Raw genomic sequence first — 449 nt, 5'->3', positions numbered from 1 at the left:
TTACTCGGGCATATGCTGCTAACTTGAGCCTAAGGTAAAATACCGACAACCTATTGGCTTGCGTACCCCTCAGAGAGAGCATACATGTCAGCTTTTAAAACCGAACGTTAAAAAAAAATAACCATAACCCAAGCATTCGAATACCAATTACCATCCCACACACAACTCCACATCCATCAATCTAACTCCACAAATATCCGACTTCCAGAATGTTGCTGATCCTACCCGTACTGACGACGGTGGTGGGCGTGGCATCGGGGTTCAGCAGCGGGAGCGTGGGGTGGGCGTGCGACTCGATGGCCCCGGGGCATCTGCTAACGTCCGCCGAGAAATCGCCTTCGCCTTTTGAGGTCTACGCGGAGGAATACGAGGCGGGATACTACCTAGGTCTGCTGTTGCTTTGTGGACGTTGTTGGTAGCATTATGGATGTTGTTAATTGGATGTTATT

The 449-nt window shown here is 49.7% G+C and overlaps 1 protein-coding gene across 1 annotated transcript in view; it reads left to right on the top strand.

Moving 5' to 3' along the window:
• Window positions 1-449, top strand: part of LOC119591633 (putative defense protein 3) — a 5,624-nt gene that overhangs the window by 1,172 nt on the left and 4,003 nt on the right. The window contains exon 2 of the mRNA XM_037940388.1: window positions 209-387. Within this exon, the coding sequence (XP_037796316.1) occupies window positions 210-387 (178 nt within the window). The 5' untranslated portion in view covers window position 209. The remainder of the gene's footprint in view (window positions 1-208; window positions 388-449) is intronic.

This window comes from Penaeus monodon, chromosome 29 (assembly GCF_015228065.2).
Source record: "Penaeus monodon isolate SGIC_2016 chromosome 29, NSTDA_Pmon_1, whole genome shotgun sequence".
Classification (NCBI taxonomy): Eukaryota; Metazoa; Arthropoda; class Malacostraca; order Decapoda; family Penaeidae; genus Penaeus; species Penaeus monodon.
Note: the sequence above shows the minus strand (reverse complement) of the source record. Positions and strands in the feature narration are given on the sequence as shown.